At 41.0% G+C, this 18,104-nt stretch overlaps 4 protein-coding genes across 6 annotated transcripts; 1 reads left to right on the top strand and 3 right to left on the bottom strand.

Moving 5' to 3' along the window:
- Window positions 1-194: 194 nt before the first annotated feature.
- khdrbs1a (KH domain containing, RNA binding, signal transduction associated 1a) lies at window positions 195-5,852 on the bottom strand. Its single transcript, XM_070920402.1, has 11 exons — window positions 5,512-5,852; window positions 4,832-4,959; window positions 4,134-4,250; window positions 3,892-4,038; window positions 3,610-3,737; window positions 3,132-3,399; window positions 2,893-2,969; window positions 2,734-2,795; window positions 2,405-2,579; window positions 544-605; window positions 195-458 (listed from the first exon to the last, which is right to left on the bottom strand). The coding sequence occupies exons 1-9, from the start codon at window positions 5,675-5,677 to the stop codon at window positions 2,470-2,472; spliced, it is 1,203 nt and encodes a 400-aa protein (XP_070776503.1). The 5' UTR covers window positions 5,678-5,852; the 3' UTR covers window positions 195-458; window positions 544-605; window positions 2,405-2,469.
- A 1,551-nt stretch (window positions 5,853-7,403) lies between these two features.
- zbtb8os (zinc finger and BTB domain containing 8 opposite strand) lies at window positions 7,404-10,342 on the bottom strand. 3 transcript variants are annotated; one of them, XM_070920385.1, is made up of 7 exons: window positions 10,184-10,342; window positions 9,881-9,905; window positions 9,659-9,780; window positions 9,465-9,547; window positions 9,167-9,219; window positions 8,234-8,270; window positions 7,404-8,045 (listed from the first exon to the last, which is right to left on the bottom strand). In XM_070920385.1, exons 1-7 carry the CDS (start codon window positions 10,263-10,265, stop codon window positions 7,959-7,961), a joined length of 489 nt encoding a protein of 162 aa, XP_070776486.1. In that variant the 5' UTR covers window positions 10,266-10,342; the 3' UTR covers window positions 7,404-7,958. The 3 variants fall into 3 exon arrangements, with proteins under 3 accessions (XP_070776486.1, XP_070776487.1, XP_070776488.1); XM_070920386.1 differs by lacking the exon at window positions 9,881-9,905 and having other exon boundaries at window positions 10,180-10,342; XM_070920387.1 differs by lacking the exons at window positions 8,234-8,270; window positions 9,167-9,219.
- A 118-nt stretch (window positions 10,343-10,460) lies between these two features.
- LOC139297211 (histone-binding protein RBBP4) lies at window positions 10,461-14,888 on the top strand. Its single transcript, XM_070919782.1, has 11 exons — window positions 10,461-10,550; window positions 11,019-11,166; window positions 11,295-11,440; window positions 11,956-12,129; window positions 12,234-12,349; window positions 12,533-12,693; window positions 12,816-12,942; window positions 13,053-13,130; window positions 14,240-14,374; window positions 14,459-14,569; window positions 14,720-14,888. The coding sequence occupies exons 1-11, from the start codon at window positions 10,535-10,537 to the stop codon at window positions 14,780-14,782; spliced, it is 1,275 nt and encodes a 424-aa protein (XP_070775883.1). The 5' UTR covers window positions 10,461-10,534; the 3' UTR covers window positions 14,783-14,888.
- Window positions 14,889-15,025: 137 nt separating this feature from the next.
- On the bottom strand, window positions 15,026-17,328 carry LOC139297213 (syncoilin-like). The gene is made up of 4 exons (XM_070919783.1): window positions 16,858-17,328; window positions 15,790-16,200; window positions 15,575-15,699; window positions 15,026-15,080 (listed from the first exon to the last, which is right to left on the bottom strand). The coding sequence occupies exons 1-4, from the start codon at window positions 17,326-17,328 to the stop codon at window positions 15,026-15,028; spliced, it is 1,062 nt and encodes a 353-aa protein (XP_070775884.1).
- Window positions 17,329-18,104: the final 776 nt, after the last annotated feature.

Raw genomic sequence — 18,104 nt, 5'->3', positions numbered from 1 at the left:
ATCTGTGTATATATAATGTAGGACACAACTGGACAGCAACACTGCATGATAAATGTGTTGTAATTCATGCTCATGAAACCTTTGCGCAACCTTAAATACAACCATCCAGCTAATACTGACAATTCACTCTTGGTGATCTGACCACATGTGAAGACCGACTTCCTATATCTTAAAGAATAAAACCACAATTTATATCAAAAGTTTTATTTTCTTTTTTTCATATTAAAAGGCATTTAAAATGTCTTGTGTAAAAACATTGTAAATCTGGACACGTTCAATAAAAAAAATAATTAAAACTTGCTACAGCAGTATTTCAGAAGAGCAGAGCCTTTTCTCAGTGATGGAGAAAGCTCCCTCTACACTTTCTTACAAATCCCTTGAGAGATTAGTATTTATAAACAAGCAACCAGTCTCAGACACTGCAAGGCCTCTGCTCTTTCCAGGGACTTTCAATGGACCTGTTAAAGACAGAGAAGAATTTAAATCATCTTTAAACAGCAAAATTCAAGACTAACACCTGTCTGCAATTTCTTTTCTACTGACCATGAGTGCCTGGTAAACTGGAGTTCAATGTGTCAACTGCACCTACGCAGTTCTCTGATAACCTAAGAAGAGAAACAGAAGTGAGATCTTGGACACACCAGTGCCAACATGCACACAGTGGACAACACAACACATGCAACACTAACTTTATACTACAAAATATCATGCAACTCAAGCTGAAGGGTTTTTGTCCACCAATGGGATGTTTTAACGCTTTGAGTGCAACTACTAATTTTCATTAATCTACATTCTACAGAAATTATCAAGATGGAAATTGGTAAGTATTGAGTGAAATGAATGGACCATTCTTGGTTTTATTTGAGCAAGAGTTGCATCACAACCATTTCTGATTGTTTTGTACGGCTTATTTTGCTCGGAATAACTACAGATAGCATAATTTTGTACTTCAATGCTTTTGATATGTTTTGGATGACTTGCATAACTTGATGTTTTGCACAGAAAACAAAACAAAAATCTAACAAATGAGTGTTGGGGTTAGTTTTACCTTCTTGTGGCGATCTTTAGGCTTTTAGAATCCTCTCCTCTGCGATTTTTTTCTTTTATAAAAACCAGCCAGCATGACTTTGCATCAAAGTCAAGTAAGGTCCCTGCAAGCTTGATTTGAAATACTGTTGAAATTCAGTTATTTCAAGCGGCTGAAGATACATTGCTCTCTTGAGAGCTTGAATAGATACACTAACTAAAGGTTAATGACAATACATGTTCAAGCACTATATCATTCTCAAGTCAAACATGTATTTGGCAGCACATTACCTCAAGGAATGATGAGCTTTATTGGGTTTTTTTTGAAGGTGACATTACAAGCGTCATTTAGATAAGTTTTGAAAACAGACGAAGAGGATAAGCTCATTGTCAAAACACTGCTTTTTTTTGTTTTTTTGTCAGGCTGACGTGTATACATACATTTTATTCAGCGTTGTTGAGAAACCACTGAGGACCACTTTCACAAACTGAAGGCATTCCTTTGGTACAACAAAGGCAAAATACCATGTTTAGATTGATTAAAAAGAAACTAGAAACTTTATTGAAACACGCACTGCAGAAAAACATTTTGGGATATATTTAGTATCCTATTTAGCCAAAAGGTACACAAGCATTATGCATTTTGGAGACGGCACGGCTTAAAGCATACACAGTTGTCCTAAGGTTATGTACAAAATATTGAGTTGGCTGCAGCCTTTCTTACACACAGTAAGGATTGTTAATCCTTCAAGCTTAACAAGAATTAGTCTATCAACAGCGATGATTTTGCAAGTAATAGTACGACAGATCATAATACCAATTGTAAAGGGTGGCAAAAATAGAAGCATTTTTCTTTGCCAAATGGGTTTCAATAATATTTTAGGAGATTCTATAACTTGACACAAGAGTAGATTTGTATTGCAGTATAAACAAATATATGATAAGACTTTTGTTTTTAATCAAAATGGCTCAGGGCTGTGTTTGAGTTTGCAACTAAATCTAGTTAAAGTAAAGTTACATTGAGGCATTATGAATAATTTTTGTCCAGTCGTGAAGGACTTTAAAAATGCAGCCTATGTGAGAAGAGTTTATCGCCACAATCACATTTTGTTCAGGAACAATTAACTTAAACGATAACCATCAAATATCACTAAAATGTCACTCTTGTTCCTTTGTTAGGTTTATGTCACTAGGACTTGAACTGCCAACTACGCAACTGAAAACAAACATTAAATGGAAACAGGTAAACAATGAAAAACCTTGTGTTCATGTTTCTCCTCTGGCACTATGATACATCCAACAAAACGTCTCTAACGAGTTTAAAAAACAAAAAATAAAATAAACCATAAAAAAAGGGAGAAAACGAGAGGGAAATTACTTTTGGAAAGTTCAGAGAGTTACAATCTGAGACAGTTGCCATAGCAACTCTCTACCAGTAGCCGCTCAGTATCTTCCATATGGATGCTCTCTATACGATCCCTTTGACTGCCTGGACATTGGGGCTTTGCCTCCAGCCCCGGAGTTGGACCATGAGTTGTCCCAATCATCTTGAGCTACAAGGACAGAAAAGACAAACAAAAGAAACAAAACATCAGTCCAAATATTCTCCGCGAGGTAGACAGGACGCCAATAAGTGCTCCACAGGGGTCCTCATTGAGTGTGTGCTACATGGTAAGACAAAAGTGAATGTGAATCTTATAATCTTACCATATGGCTCGTATGAGGTTTCCTGGGCCTCTCCGTGTCCGTAGTCATAATATTCAGTATCTCTGAAGAAAGTAAAGTATCATGTTAATTCAGTACTCCAACAACTTTAAATAGTCAGATTAAATGGGCAGTTTGTCACCCAAATTAAGTTTGACTTACGCAGGTGCAGATTGCTGATTGTAATAACTATCATATCCCTCATAGGCAGGCTCTGCATAGGATTCTTCATATGGAGGCTGTAAGGAAAACAAATGAATAGTCAAGCCATGTCACGTGTGTCACAACCATTGTGAAAAAAGGAAAAAGGAACCCACACTGCACACAGCGAGAGATCGCCACCATTTATTAGAGACAACTAATGTGAAATGAATGAAGAAACCAGGACTTAAGCAACTTACATAGTCCTCATAGCCATCAGCTTTGGGCTGTGATGCTGAAGGAGGACCCTGGTGTTGCTGGTGGGACATGGCTGAAGAGGGGAGCATCCTTGGAGCCCCTGCTGCAGGGGGTCTAGAGCGAGGAGCCGAGCCTCCTCTACTAGGAGCAGAAGGTGGTCCACCCCTTCCAGACGGTGCACCTCTAGGAGCATTGCCCCGGCCTAGTCCTCCCCGTGGAGCTCCACCCCGCATTGCTCCTCGAGGGCCCCCACGTGGCATTCCTCGCCCCCTGTGGAACGTTAGCCAGGTTTAAAATGGTTGTAAAATGTGTTCAACCATAGAAAAGATTAGCAAAACAAAAGACTAAAGGGTAATAACACAATAGCATTTTGCTATATTGCTCCAGACGGTGTCACTTGCATAGTTAACGTGCCAATGCAGTGTGTTGCCAGATGCTACAATGTACTGTGGATGAAGTTATTATCAATCAGGCTCTTACCTTGGTCCTCCAGCACCAGGTGGTCCACCCCTGCCCCTTCCTAGGTGACCACCTCTCCCCCTGCCTGAACCATCCTGGGAACCATTCAGGAAGTGGGGATCCATGTACTGGTCGTGCTCACCAGGTTCCTACAGAAAAGACAAAAATCAGTCAATTATGCATGGTATTCCTCAGGGGTAGCCAGAGAAGAAATTTCTTCCATATCTGGAATGTAAATGTCAAGTTTTATGTGTACAAAATGTTTCTCTAAATGGGTTGCAAGAGGCTGTCTTGGACACATACCGGGATAAGGAACTTCTTGACCTCTTCCATGGCATGAGCCATGCGCAGGTAGGCTTCTGGTATGGGTGCCATCACCTCAATGAATACATGCAGCTCCATGGACAGGTGAGCATATTTGGCCTCCCCACCCTTCCTCAGCTCTTCCTCCTGATAAACATATTAAAGTTGCAAAATCAGCCACATGAATACTACATGGTAACATCCTTTGAACTGTGCAGCAAGGAAAACTTTTCTACATGTACCTTATTCTTGTCCCTCATGGAACCTTTACCCAGAACTGAAATCTTTGCACCGGTCTCCTCCTGGAGTCTCTTGATTGTGCTGCCCTGAGGTCCCAAAAGCTTACCAACAAAGTTGACCTGTAGGAAATAGTTTAATAAAATTTAAGCATTGTTACCCTTTGTTAACATTACAGAAGTATATTGCAGGTAAATATGGAGGCAGGGCCAAGTACAGTCACCTCCGACATGTCAGTCATGTTCAGCACAAAAAAAAAATCCTTTCTTCACACCACAGTAGTTGTTACAGCCCCCTCCTCACAAACAGCATGTTTAGACTACTGCAAAATTGTTCATGCAGAAACAAGCTTAGTAGGGCACTGGGCGCATGACTTGACTAATTCTGGGACAGCACAGCAGGCGGAAGAGGGGGTGCATCAGTCAGATACACAGGATTAGCCGGACTTGTAGTACACAAAATCGTGTGTGTATTGTAAAGGCCCAGTGCTGAAGGACAGAAATTCCCCTGTTTTACATTTAACCCCAGTGTGAAAAAAAAGCCCAGCATTGATAAAATTTAAATTTTAGTCCCACTTGGCCCATTTAAGACTCACTTAACACAGCGTCACCAGCTGGCTGATTGGACAGGGTGACCAAGCCCCCTGGGGACAGCAAACAGTGGCAGGACCCTCAATAAGTAAAAGACAATAGGAAATGCTTACCCTGGGGTACTGCTTGGTAGGAATGAGTACTCGCTCTTTGAGTTTGAGATTCTTGGTAGCAAATAGGTCCAAATATGTTTCCTTCTCTGGCTCTTTCTTAGTTTCTCCTTTCTGGATCCTCTCAATCTCTGCGGGCAATACAGAAGATTTTCAGCATGTGGCATTCACACATGCATGACCAACCAGCTACACACACAGAAATGTATTTACAATGCCAAATTAGGCCGCATCTCAGCTGATCTCGGAGCAGTCTGCAAACCACTCAAAACAAAGCTTCTATATATTCTATAATGCTTAAAAATGAATAAAGCTTTTGTGTCGGTACCGATATCAAATTAACTATAACAAATAAACGTGCCATGCACCATGAGCCTGACTGGATTTGACGCTATTCAATGGACTGTTAACGTCTTATTAAACAAACCCGGTTCTTGCATGGATTAAATATTTACACATCCTATCAAATACATGGCTACCTTGTTGATTCCCCAAACCTGACACATTTTCATCCGAGAGGGTTTGACCCACATTGCCAACAACCACGTGTTCATGCACCATTGTTCAGGCCTCTGTACGTTAGACTCGTCCAAGAAAAAAGACACCAGGCCTCGCGCCATGCTACCGTTAGCTAGTCTGTGTTAGCCTCGGCTTGCTAGCTAGCTAGCAAGCAATCACATTACCTGCAGAGATCAGTTTCATGGCGTGCGTGAACGATGAATCCAAGCTGTCTTTCTCAGCCAGGAGCTCCGGGAGATACTTTGTATCTTCCATTTTGATTTTCTTCTGTGCCGGACTTGACTCTATGGCAGACTCAGATTTGCTGTTATTGGCATCCGCGTCGCTCATAACGTAAATGCACTAACACGTTCAGATTAACGAACGAAGCCTTGCTCTGTTCGTTATCTTCACTTTAAATAAGCCTACAGCTTAGTATGTAACAGCAGTTACCGACTGCGGGGCGATAAACGGTGAAGTTGCAGAGCCTCCCGGTATATTTTCACTGCAGGTCGTTTCGCTCTCTTCACTGGACAAAGGAGGAATGGCGCAGCTGCATTTGAGTATGATGAGAGGAAGAAACACGGGACGAGACAATGACGTCACAGCCAGAGAGCACCAAGGTAAAGCCAAAATCCTGAGGAGCAAGTTGCCTCTTCGCGCTGCTTATTTTCTTCCCTGTAGCGAAATTAAGTGGTTCACTTTGTTAAAATACACAATTATAGTGGTAGTAGCTAACTTCAATTGTTTACTCCTGTTTTATAAATTCATGTTATCAGGAATTAATTCATCTTTACCTGAGGCAGCTACAGTGAGAGCCTTACAATGACCTCCTGATGCACCCATCAAGGCAGGGGCCAGAGGTCATGAAAATGAAAAACTGAAGCAATTGTTTTTCCCACATATCCACCACAGTCCCATTTTAACAAGTTTTACTACTTGTGTGCCAAACTCCATTCTTTAACTTCTGTATTAAACAACATTAATCTATGGGGCCAAGCATGTTAGCAGGGAAAGGCAGCAGGGGTGTGGATCTTATTATGCCAGTGGCATGCCATTGAAACCTATTGTAATGGATCCAACGCCCTCTCCACAAAGGAAGTGTACACCCTAGCTGATCATGATTCTTATACCCAAAACAGACCTCATATCAACAGACCTTAGAAGGTGAATCCTCTATCGATCCTAAATACTGGTTGTAATACTTAATATTATTTTGAGAATAATTTGCCCCTGGGTTATGCTGTGGCTTCAGACAAACTGTTCCAACTGGTAACATACAGCTGTTACTGTTATCGGTGTCCTTTGTACTGGGTCAGTTTAGCCTGACATCGCCAGACCAGTTCAGGGCAAATAAAACATGAGCTCGCAAATTCGTCTGACTAAAATTCATTTCCAGACTAAGGTCAGTTGAAACAATGGGCCGATTTTTAAAATCAGTTTTGGATTTACAGAATGGACTTATATTTAACAAAACTGCAACAAACAATTATTTGTATCATCAATTATTATTCCATAACTTATTCTTTTTTAATTAGTTGACCATTTTTAATGATCAATGATGAATGAATTAAGTAGTTATCTTTATATTTTCAGTCAATTTCTCAATAAACCCACTCAAGTAGTAGAAACACTAACCTTTATAGCTTATAAACAGACAGATATAGGCATTCAGCCAATATGCTACAAAAGAAAATGCCCTGCAATTCTTCCTTGAAGACTCATTGGAAACAGTCTTCCTTTTAAGATTACTTATTCCCAAATGTCAATCCTTTAAACAGGCATAGACACACACACACCATGAAGTCCACAATGTATCGTTAGTGCTCTTAAAAAAGTAGAAATCAGCAAATATAAATATTGGATGTCTGTGTGTTGAACAACTTAGATAGTGTTATTAACAATACTCTATATTTACTTAAAGGCTTATGTGTGAGCAGGTTTAAACAATACAAAAAGAAGAGTCAATGTATGACGGTAAGTGAGTTATTTTTTGTTGTTGTTTGCTATGTAATTCTAAATTTGGAGCTCCTAATTACTGCTTTGTCTTCCACAATGACCACACATCCACAAAATATTCACAAGTGAGATTTTATCTATAAGTACCAGTAATTATTAAATTAAACCAACAGCAGAAAATAAACATCCATTGATTTATTTACAATGATTGATAAGGCATCAACACAATGTCAAATGTGTGACAAATAAGAATAAGAATTTGCAAAAGCATTTCAAGCAAAACCGGTTCCACAAATGTATTAAAAACCATTACATCATTCTAAACCTAAAGCGTTTTACTTTTCAATAAAGCCTTTATGTAAATAGTTATTTAACTATATCCATCCATTTCCATCCTTTCTCTAACTATCACTGTCATTCTCAGAAGTCTCATTTATATGAAGTTTTGTGATTTCTGAAACAATTCAATTTATAACCTCACTAATCTGTCAAAGAGCTCTTCCATTGTACTATGTGCACAATAATCACAAGAAATGCTCCTGTTAGCAAACAGTTCACTCTACAAGTAGAGAACGATCAATAATCAGTGCCTCAGTTAAAAGGCCACTTAAATTGGCCATGTAGATATTACAGTTCCATTGAACCAGGAGGTAGTCTGCCTCTGGAGGCATTGTCAGATATCAATAATGGTAAATATCTCTGGTTTTTCTTTATCGTGGATCTGCATTGCCGAGTATGTGATGGCTTTCACCTCAGTTCCCTGGATTGACAACACAGGACATAACACTTAGTATAAACGCACTACAATAGTGTATCTTTTATCATTTATTTTACAGAATTCTTGTGGTCAAACATAACGTAAAGCCTTCTGTACTTTTATTCCATAATTTTATTATATACAGAATTAGATTCTGAACAATCATCCAGTGAGTTAGTTTACTAGCTTACCTGTGGATGCTTTGCCAGAGAGAATTCTTCACCCCAACTTTAATAAACAAAAGAAAATTGACCGTATGAGAGCAGCTTAAGAGAGATAAATACAATAGTTGTTGTTCAGTGCAAAAAGCGGTTTAGATAAATACATAGTATTCATGTGTGCAACAGCATCTGAGTACAATATGCATAATGTGCAAAGTATAAGGAATGGAGGAGATCAAGGAACTGTTATAGGTGGCACATTGTCAGTCTGTGTAGCAGGGTGCAAGTGGCAGATAGGAATGGTTAGGCTGTGAGAGGGGTCTTTGTTTATGAGGGCTACGGCCTGAAGCTGTGGAGGTGTTGTGTAGTCCTAATTTTTAGGGCTCTCATTCTCAGTCTCCGCTGACAGGGGAAGCACAGAAAGAGCGAGTAGCCAAGATGAATAGGGTTTGTCAAGATTTTCTGTGCTCTCTTCCTGGTCCTTGGTGGGTACAGTTCTGTCAGAGAGGTGAGATGACATCCAGTGATCTCTGGAGTCAATAGCCATTTGTGTGTTTGGCTCCACACCATGACACCAGCTGCTTGACTTCCTCTCTGTACGTGGATGGTGTGAGATAAGGCCAAGTGTAGCGGTGTCGTCCGTTGTTTGACACATAGGCTTTTGGACGTACAATCATTGGTATAGAGTGAGTACAGCAGTGGAGAGATCCATCATCCAGGCTGTCACTGGTGGTCATGAAGATGTCCCAATCTGTGTAGTCCATGCAGTCTCAGAGTCTCTATGGCCTCAGGGGACCATATGTTCACTGTTTATGTTAGTGGCTCAGATACTTTGAGCTTATGCCTGTATGATGGAGTGATAGGAGTCCCCTAGTGGCCCTAGTGGAGCATGTGTGGATGCTTTATATATGCTATAACAGTGCAGAGTGCACTATGTTCTAGTGAAGAGATACCCAAACTTACCCAATGGAGCGGATCCTGAAGCGCATTCTGTCTATGTGCAGAACTTTGATCTCCTGTATAGATGTAGCATTTGATTGTCAGGAGAATAACAGGAAACAAAATACTCAAATAATAAACACAATAATAAACACAACCTTTCAATGGGCTTCCCATCAAACAGGAATCAAAATAAATGTTGTGCATGTTGTGTAAATTATGAGCAGCAGTGTAAATTAACTCATTTAACAAGCACCTGTGGCACATGTTCTGACGTAAATCCCTTTCAGGACCACAGGGGTCTAGAGGCTAACATACTCACCCTGGGAACAAAGAAGAGGTCTGCACTAAACTTGTATAACCAGTCATCTAGGAAGTGGAAAAGAAGAGACTCCATGTCTTCACCTTTTGAGAAGGGAAACCGTACACATAGAGTTTCAGTGACTGATGCAGGTATAGAGAAGGTTGATTGACACTTCTGTTGAAGCGACAGCGACAAACTATCCATGCTCTCACCCTCTGATTCCACATCAACAGTATCAAGCGGTTCCACTGTCTCTGTGTCCGTCATGTAGCCGAACATGCCCATGGCGCACTGCTCGAAGGCTTCCTCCAGAGAGTCTCCCCAGGAGTGAATTCTTGGAGAAGAGAGGAGAAAATATGATATTGATCACTACTGAACAATAGAGAAACACCAGATCTGACAAACACTTTACCAAGATATCAAAACGCACTCACTGTACATCTGCTGTATGATCCAGGTCTGTAATAGTAAAACACAGGGTGACATGATAAGCCAGGGTATGCTGTTAGACCAATTTAGAACAGCTGGGCGGATATGATAGTACTATTTTCAAAGACCATGTATGGCATATGTCACTTAATTTAGATAAACGGTCTCATTTAATCAGAACATTAACATACCATTTGCTAGTCACGACGTTGGAGACGATGAAAATAGTGTATAACACTGTTTTCACAAGTAAAGTAAAAGTAAACAAGCTAAGCTAGCTACGTTATATATCACAACTTCAGACTTACATTCATATTTCTTGTTGATAGGCGGGTATTTTGACTTCGTAGCTTTCTGCGCCTCTGTCAAGTCTAGGTGACGGTCGTCCATTGTAGCTGTAGGTTTGTTCAACGTTTTAAAAAAAGATCAAATCTGATCTTTACCATGTCGCTGTGTTACAGCACCGCTAACAACATGGACCAGAGGAAGGTGTTCCGGATGTCGTAATGTGTTGCTGTAGCGACTTCCGATCGGGTTTTTGGTGAGTGCTGATTGGCCAATCTCGTATGGAGTTGGCGCCATCGCAAACATCTCTGCTGCTGTCGGAGCGCTTTCCCCAAATAATTGTTACTCTTTGCCAGTATTAGAACTACGACGCAATGGCTGATAAAGACGGTAGGGGTGTTTACTTTTCTGAATTGCATGACTGAATGTGTGCGTACGTTATCCAGAATGATAGAAAGTACTAGCCAGGATGTACGGGTGGATGTTGGCGCGCCAGCCAACATCTCCCTTCATCGTTGTTACACACCAGCTAGCTAAGGTTAGCTGGTAGCCGGCTGGTTATAGATGTTTTTAATTTATGTTAAGCAGGTTAGCTTACTGTCCCACATGGACTGACGTATTGCTTGGGATCTTCCTAAACTGATTTAGGATGTTGTATATAAGTAGGTAACCGTGGCAACATGTGCTGACAGTATCTTCTCGGCAAAATAAACGTTGATTTAACAAGGAAAAGACTTGACTAGGTATATAACTATAAATCACCCCAATATCCTCTGTTCAATTCAAGCTAATTAGATGCTGCATGACTAGTTTTGACAGCCAGTATAACATATCTGTGTGTTGCTGCTAAATTTGCAGTTGCATTTGATGATGCTGTGGAGGAAAGGGTGATCAACGAGGAGTACAAGATCTGGAAGAAGAACACCCCTTTCCTCTACGACCTGGTCATGACACACGCTCTGGAGTGGCCCAGCCTCACGGCCCAGTGGCTGCCTGATGTCACCAGGTGAGAGGAGGTCTGCTGCACCCTGACAAAACATGATATAAGAGAGACATCTGATTTCTTCTTTTTTTTTTATGAATGAATAAATGAGATATATATATATATATATTTTGATTCATCTCTTTTGACAGGCCAGAGGGGAAAGACTACAGCGTGCACAGGCTGGTCCTGGGGACACACACTTCTGATGAGCAGAATCACCTTGTCATTGCTAGCGTTCAGCTCCCAAACGATGATGCCCAGTTTGATGCTTCACACTACGACAGCGAGAAAGGAGGTGAGGGAGGATTATGTGCGTGGGAAGCTTGGTTATGTTTAAAAACTAGAGTATACTATATGTTGTGCCTAGCTGCTTATTGCACAAAATATATGTATTGATGGGTAAATTATGTTCTCAAATGTTAACGACTTAAAGTCATAGTCATTATTCATATACATTGTCAAGTCACATGGATTAAACAAACTAATTCACACTCCTGCAGCTAGGCCTGTGCGATATTTTTATATTCTCATTCAATGTATTTAAATTGTCTCAAACAAGTTCTTATATTTGAATATTGTGGTTCATAGTTCCTCTCAGTGAATGATTCAAGTAACATTTTGCTGAAACCTTTAATGCTCCAGAAAATATAGGTATGTATTTTTGGTTTAGATTATACTTTAGTTAGTAAAATGCAATAAACCATACTTGCATACAATATACCATTTAATATGCTTTAACAGTGGGAAAGTTTATTGGACACATGGTAATTTGCAACAACCATCTTATGTATCTGTTGTTCTTCATTTCAGAGTTTGGAGGCTTTGGGTCTGTAAGTGGGAAGATAGAGATTGAGATCAAGATCAACCACGAGGGAGAAGTGAACAGAGCCCGGTACATGCCTCAGAATCCTTGCATCATTGCCACCAAGACCCCGACCTGCGACGTGCTGGTCTTTGATTACACAAAGCACCCCTCTAAGCCTGGTAGGATTACAACCAGAACACGTTATATCAAGAGCTTTCAAAAGTCTACAACAAGTGTTGTTTCTGCTCAATTTTTGTAACATTGATTTTTATTTATATTGAAGACCCCTCTGGAGAATGCACCCCAGATTTGCGTTTGAGAGGGCACCAGAAGGAGGGATATGGCCTCTCCTGGAACTCGAACCTCAGCGGCTGCCTCCTCAGTGCCTCAGATGACCATGTAAGCAACCTTCTGTTTGTCTCTCTTCTTGTTTTACCCCATTTAAATAGAATCGTGTGTTTTTCCTATATATTGAATATACGTCATTGCAAACAATTTGGTAACTTTGTTCGGAAAGTGGTTTTTAAAACTTTTATATTGTTGTTAATACATTTTCTTACCCATCTCTGCTCTCTGTTACAGACCATCTGCCTGTGGGACATCAGCACAGTGCCCAAGGAGGGAAAGATTGTGGATGCCAAGACCATCTTCACAGGACACACTGCTGTGGTGGAGGATGTTTCCTGGCACCTGCTCCACGAGTCGCTCTTTGGATCTGTCGCAGATGACCAGAAACTCATGATGTGAGCAGCTCTTAAGTTAGTAACAAAATTCACTAACCTCTATGACGACTCACGAGAAACAAAGTTGTTGTTCTGTTTCAATTTTCTCTGTAACAATGATGCTTCTGTCTGTTTTGGCACAGCTGGGACACGCGGTCCAACAACACCTCCAAGCCCAGCCATGCAGTGGACGCCCACACCGCTGAGGTCAACTGCTTGTCCTTCAATCCCTACAGCGAGTTCATCCTGGCCTCTGGCTCTGCAGATAAGGTGGGTCCATTCTTTCTCTGTAGAACTGTTGCATAGCTTGTTGCTGTCCCCTCCTCTTTTCTCATTTTGTATGATTTGAATCAGTTGAAGCTGACTACTTTTATTTTTAGACTGTGGCACTTTGGGACCTGAGAAACCTGAAGCTGAAGCTGCACTCATTCGAGTCTCACAAGGACGAGATCTTCCAGGTAAGAAGCGACCCTCCGGGCCCGATCTTTGTGCATGGATTTTTGGTTCTTCAAAGCTGATTTAAAATTGCAAAAAAATTAAAATGCAAAAGTGCAGCCTTATTGACAGTTAGCTAGATCATAACACTGGTAATGTCTAATTGTTTAATAGTAAAACAAAAGAACACCCGTAAAAATGCAGGAACACATAAAATGAGACTTATGTCCATGGATCTATTGCCCCAGTGCATGCTGGGAGCATTCCCAACACAACTACCTCATGTAACTGCAATCAGATGATCAGCACTCAGCCATAGTTTCAACTCGCTACTCATTTTGCATTCATCTGAACTAGCAGTATTGTTTGGCTCATCTGTAGTGATGGGCGGATGAAGCCTTATGAAGCTTTGGGGTTTCTGTCTATTTGTGCCGAAACATATTCAAAGCTTCAGACACCTCTAGAACAGTGACATGTGGTGGCTCAGAAAACTTTACAGCGGCCCTTCAAGACTGGAGCTGCAGCACCACAACACCTCTCTGATATTGATAATTTTAGTATCATTTGTGAGCAATAAAAGTCCAACAAGCCTGCGTGTTATTATTAAATCTGTAATACTTTTGTTCAGAAATGCTGCTTTAAATGTAGATGTTATTGTGCAACATGTTACAGTAAGATAATTAATTAATTGTTCAAAAGGCCTGGTTATAAAATATTTTTGCTGACATGAAATGTTAATGTAACTTTGCTGTGATATTCATTAAATTAGCCTATTCCTTTTATTACATTATTACTTGGTATTATCAGGTGGAAATGTGTCCTTCTAGTGTACATCTCCATATTTCTCAGTGTTTTCTGAAGCACCAGAGAAGTTTGAAGCTTCAGCTGTCATTAGTCACGTGGTACTCTTCATTTTGACACAAGCTCTGACACAATGTATTGAAACAGTGCACTTCACTGGAGTGAAACAAACTTTGGAGCTTCGGTATCATCCGCCCATCTCTACTGATCTGGAGTTATGCTGGGCTTTAAAAGTCAGCAAACAGAGGAATACTCGCAGTTGTTTTTAGTTTTATGTTTATGAGGCACTTTGTCGCAGGTATGTAACATCTGGCCCATCTCTACCCCACAGGTTCAGTGGTCTCCTCATAACGAAACCATCCTGGCCTCCAGCGGCACTGACAGGAGGCTCAACGTCTGGGACCTCAGCAAGATCGGAGAGGAACAGTCACCAGAGGATGCTGAGGACGGCCCTCCTGAGCTGCTGGTTAGTTGTGACAAAAACAATTACATTTGTTTTTAATTAAACGTGAAATGCTGTAGTAATCCCTCCTGCTCTGTTTCTCTTTAGTTCATCCACGGCGGACACACAGCTAAGATCTCAGACTTCTCTTGGAACCCCAACGAGCCTTGGGTCATCTGTTCTGTATCAGAAGACAATATCATGCAAGTCTGGCAGATGGTGAGAGCTTTGTTTGTCACAGGCTCATGAAATGATGTGGAAATATAAAGGACAGTAAATATCTGACAGCACAGAGAGAATTCTGAAGTGCATTTATTAACATTGAACACCAGTTACAGTGAATATATGTTTGAATTGTTTCTTCTACAGGCTGAAAATATCTACAACGACGAGGACCCAGAAGGTGCTGCAGATTCAGAGGTCCAGGCATGAGTCCAGTCTGCACGTGTCTTCATTTGACGTGCTTGTTAAAGGTGGATCCATTTTCCAGTGCTGGCTGCATAAGCAGTAATGAGTTTTTATTTACATTTTGGGCGGCAGAGTGGTTTCGTAAAAAATGAAAGAATAAAAATGCTGCGTAATCATCATGTCATGAAGTATTTAAATTAAGTCTGTATTGGTCAGATTTTTAGATCTTTCCAGAACTTTCATCAACTCTGGCTTGTGATGAAACCATCACAGATGTGTCCAACAACATTCAGGTTTGCTTTTTTCACCTTCATCAGTTGTGCTGAAAACTGAGATCCTTTTTAACAAAATTGTACATATTGTAGGTTTTTCTTGTATTACATTTTCCAGATTGCGTGTTGTGTCACTTGTACGTTTTTTTTGTTTTTGTTTGTTTTGTTCTGTTTTTCTGTGCTGCATCTGATCTTTTGTGTATATTCATAATAAAATATTTACAGTAAATCTGTTTGCTTTGTTTCTTGGCACAGCATGCAAGGTATTAAGTTGTAAGAGTAATTTCCTGTGAAATATGAATTAATAAGTAAATGAGTCTGTAGAAGCGAATAAATATCAAGTTTAAATTATTTGACATTAAATGTAAATGTAGTGGTTTGGTCTGATGTAGATAATCGGCTTAAGAGTATCCACTGGAAACAGAGGGATCCTCCTCTGTAGTGGTTTCCCTGGGTTCCTCACAGCCTCTGTAAAATAAGGTATTTGTAAATCCTGATTCTCACAGTTTATAGTTAAACAGTAAAAGGATCCGAGTAAACGTACCTCAGAAATGTCAGCTCTTTTAAAAGGCCATCCTTCTGATCCTCCAAGTCCATCTTAGATTTTCTTTGAACCTCAAGCTCCACCTGTAGTTCTCTCAGAGTCTCTTGTAATGTCTCCACAGTCTCCTGTGCAAAGTGGAGAAACATCTTAGTTGGTCTACTCTCACCAAACATCCTTTATATCTTTTATGTCCTCCTTGACTTCAGTCACTGTACCTTGTGTTGTGCGATGCTCTCCTCCCTCTCCCTCTCCATCAGAGTGATCCTCTGCTCCAGACAGGCTCTCTGCAACTCCAGTCTCTGGACGTCATCTCTCAGGGGCCCCAGGCTGGCCCTCAGGTCCATGGCCTGCTCCCTGCTCTTTCTCAAAGCATCCTCCCCAATCTGCCTTCTCTTCAGCAGGGCCATGAGCCGAGGCTCATAGCAGCCCTCCAGTGCCCTCACGCTGCCGCTGAGCCGCCGCTGCAGTCTGACAGAAGCCTGGCGGCAATGGCCGACATCGCTCATGGCCCTGGGCCTGCAGGGCTTAGTGGCCTGGTCCCTCAGGGAGTTTACTTGGTTCTGGTAGGCCTCCCGGAGCTGGGACAACTCCTGGGTCAGACTTTGGATGTGGGCCTTGAGCTCCTCCTATGGGTGGATGTAAAAAAAGCATGCATACATAAATTTCAATGCCATAATTGAGCAATGCTATTTGTAAAAATAAAATTTTTGCAGAAAAATACAAACTGGCGAGGACGGAGGAGGAAGTGCTCATCAAGATTTAATTTGAAATTTATTGGAGTCCATAGGTAATTAAACAAACAACTAGGCAAAAAATGACACGACAAAACAGTAGAAAACAACAAAAAACATTTTCTACAGACAGTAAAGATAGGCTGAAGCTACAGCTTTTTGTGCCGACCCTGTTTACAATACACAACCTATTTAAAGCCAAACTTCAACAACATGGCATTCTGGTCATTCATTTTTATATATGTTAATTAAATTATCTTAAACTTACAAAGTGTGCTGTGTGTCTGCAGTTCCTCACTGCAGCTGTTCCATAAATTCATCTCTTTAACTGAAATACAATAATTCATACTGACATTCTCTCATTTCAAACATATACCTGCACATAGTCGTTTATTTTGCTTACTTTATACATGATTTACATGATTCATTTACAGTAGATGAAAAATGTGAACATGGAACACCTCTCAAACAGCAGAACAAAAACACAATGATCTGCCATAACCTGCCACAGTAACTCAGTCCTCCAGGTGTCATGAATCCAGCAGTTCCTACCTGTGCAACAGCACCCTCAGCCACCTCGTACTCGTGTGCAGCCAGCGTCACCTGGCTCTGGATGCAGTCTCTGGCTGTGGCAAACAGTTTCCTCTTCACCTGTTGCACTTCCTCGTGAACAGTGATGTAATCCAGCTGAGCCAGAGAGAGCCGCCTCTGCGTCTCCACCAGCCTCCCTCTCAGGTGCCCCACCACTCGCAGCATGGGCTCCTGCAGACGGAGGAGCTCTTGTATCAGCTCGTTCCTCTGCGTCTCCATGTGGGACACTTGCTGGATGCAGTGGTCGAAAAGCTTCCCCAAGCCGTCCATGACCGCCTGGTCCATATATATTATGGGATGCGGTGTGCACACATCTAGGGGAATATATTTTTCTGTTTCAGAGACAGTATGGCTGCTGTCTGTGATATCCTCAACAAGTTTAATGTGTGAGTCCTTGTCTTTCCCATTGTCTGCTGATGTGTGATTGTCCATGGCCTTCTGAGAGGCAAGCTAGAGGGAAGGAGGAGAGAACTGTCATTAAGTAAATGAGCCACAGCAATAATTGACGAGATTGTGGTTTAAAAGCCTTCTACTCATCGTTCCTTTTGAGTTGTTTTGCATAACAAAGCAATGTAATGTAAATCTAATCATGTTTATAATCCTGATAGCTGCAAACCTTAAAAACATCCAAAGATAGCACACAAGAGGACCTTAAAAACCTTCAGTTCATTGTCAAAAAAGTAACAATTCACATTAACTAATATTTCTACTTACTTTGTTTGGAGGTGACAGTCCAGACAGCTGTGAAGACAGTCTGCGTCTGACTTTAAGGACAGCTCTGCTGTGTGTCTGTCTCTAGGAAAACAGAGGCACACTTTGTGTGTATTAATAACACTGGAGGCACAGGGGAAACTCTATCTAAGACTCTCTCATACCCCCACATGGGATCACAAACTGTGTCAGTGCTGAGGACAGACTGGCCTACATGCTCTGGATGCATCAGCTAACACATGTCTGGATGAACCTGGGTGCCAGAGAGAGGGAGAGTGCTATATTTATGCAGCTTTACAGCCTGTTTTTTACCATGTGCATCTAAGAGGGTAGTGACATCATGACTGAAAACTGTTTGAGCAATAACTTTCCTCAGCTTTCTACCTGAAAACATTTTGCCTCAAACATTTTCTTTTAATAGCTTCCTTCTGTATTGAGCTCAGCTGCCCATAAAGTTTGCATGGTTCATAAACAGTATTTGTTTGTAGTGTTTTGCA

This window comes from Enoplosus armatus, chromosome 15, assembly GCF_043641665.1.
Source record: "Enoplosus armatus isolate fEnoArm2 chromosome 15, fEnoArm2.hap1, whole genome shotgun sequence".
NCBI lineage: Eukaryota > Metazoa > Chordata > Actinopteri > Centrarchiformes > Enoplosidae > Enoplosus > Enoplosus armatus.
The sequence above is the reverse complement of the archived record's forward strand: the minus strand, read 5'-3'. Positions and strand labels throughout refer to the sequence as shown.